This window comes from Lycium barbarum, chromosome 5, assembly GCF_019175385.1.
Source record: "Lycium barbarum isolate Lr01 chromosome 5, ASM1917538v2, whole genome shotgun sequence".
NCBI classification, from domain to species: domain Eukaryota; kingdom Viridiplantae; phylum Streptophyta; class Magnoliopsida; order Solanales; family Solanaceae; genus Lycium; species Lycium barbarum.
In genome coordinates, this window is record NC_083341.1 from 128,221,126 (window position 1) to 128,222,663 (window position 1,538).

At 38.5% G+C, this 1,538-nt stretch overlaps 1 protein-coding gene across 1 annotated transcript; it reads right to left on the minus strand.

Annotated features, from left to right (window-relative positions):
* Positions 1 to 342: 342 nt before the first annotated feature.
* On the minus strand, positions 343 to 1,173 carry LOC132639781 (uncharacterized). Its single transcript, XM_060356204.1, has 2 exons — positions 1,042 to 1,173; positions 343 to 996 (listed from the first exon to the last, which is right to left on the minus strand). Exons 1-2 carry the CDS (start codon positions 1,171 to 1,173, stop codon positions 343 to 345), a joined length of 786 nt encoding a protein of 261 aa, XP_060212187.1.
* Positions 1,174 to 1,538: the final 365 nt, after the last annotated feature.

Here is a 1,538-nt window from a genome sequence, read left to right on the forward strand (position 1 = left end):
CTGAATCATGAACATAACTTAGTTTAAAGATACGAGGTGTCACACAAGCTTGAGATTCCACTGTTTAGAGGCTTTTTTTAAACCATAAAGTGATTTTAGCAACTTGCACGCCTTGTACTCCCCTTACCTCTGAAAACCTAGAGGCAACTCCATGTAAACTTCTTTTGATAAATCACCTTGCAAAAAAGCATTATGAATATCCATCTGGTATAAGGGCCAGTTATGTGATGTTGTAACACTTATAACAGTCCTGACAATGACCATTTTTGCCACTGGATAGAATGTTTCATGACTATCCAATCCCTCTTGTTGGTTATAGCCATTGGCTACCAATCTTGCCTTTTATCTTTCTACTTCACCATTTGCCTTATGTTTCACGTTATACACCCATTTAGAACCAATAGCTCTCTTGCCAGAGGGCAAGTCAACCATTACCCATGTCTTATTCTGCTCCAAAACATCCACTTCTGCTTGCATTTCCTCAACCCAATGTTCATGCCTAGATGCATCTGTGAAACTAGATGGTTCAAGGGCAACTAAAAAAAATAGCAATATAGTCTTGATATGCAACACTAAGATGAGAGCAGGATAAACAATCTCTAATGGGATATAAGCAAGATGAATTAGCCTTGTGCTGCAAAACATAATCTTTATGCCAAATAGGATCTTTAGGGTTCTACTTGGCCTACTAGAATTTTCAGAAGGGATGGTGTTGTTAGGGATATCAGTAACTTCCGCTACAGCATCAACTAAAGTTGCTGCTTGATCTGTGTCATCTATAGTATTTGTGGTTGACTCAACCATGGTAGGACCCTCCATAAGATCTGGAGGCAATTGCTCAATAGGTATATCAGGAGCATATGTAGTCACTTGATCTGGTTGTGTGGTGTGGTCTATGGATGAAGGTGTTGCCCTTGGAACATCATCAAGGACACTAGGAACTGATCCTAGAGAATCTGAAGACATGAACAAGTCTTTACACTCTCCTGTGTTTGTCTTGAATGGAAAAATATGCTATATCAAGGTGACTTCTCTGCTTACCAAAAAAGCATTAGACTCTAAATTTAGCAATCTATAACCCTTTTGTGTCTCTGAATAACCCATAAGAACTGTCTTCCTAACTCTAGGAGCAAACTGTCTAATCTTGGTAGAACTATGACAAAGCACAAGCATCCAAATACCTTCAAGTGATCTATTCTAGGTGGCTTTCCATATAGTATTTCAGATGGAGATTTCCTTTTAGAACTCCAGTAGGAAGCTTATTGATTAGATAAGTAGCAGTTTTGACACAGTGTCCCCAAAATCTGATGGGAATACCAGCTTGAATTCTCAAAGCTCTTGTAGTGTCCAGTATGTGTCTGTGCTTTCTTTCCACAATGTCATTCTGTTGTGGAGTATATGCACAAGAGCTTTGATGAACAATTCCAAGAGTAGAAAACAAGTCTCCACATTTTGAGTTAAAAAATTCTGTACCATTGTCAGATCTTAACACTTTCACTTTAACGTCAGATTGAGTACTAACCATAGTGAAGAAGTCT

Coding starts and splice junctions, on each gene's coding strand:
- LOC132639781 (XM_060356204.1), bottom strand. CDS start 1,173: ATGCTTGTGCTTTGTCATAGTTCTACCAAGATTAGACAGTTTGCTCCT. Junction 997..1,041: donor TAGAGTCTAATGCTTTTTTG/GTAAGCAGAGAA, acceptor TTTCCATTCAAG/ACAAACACAGGAGAGTGTAA.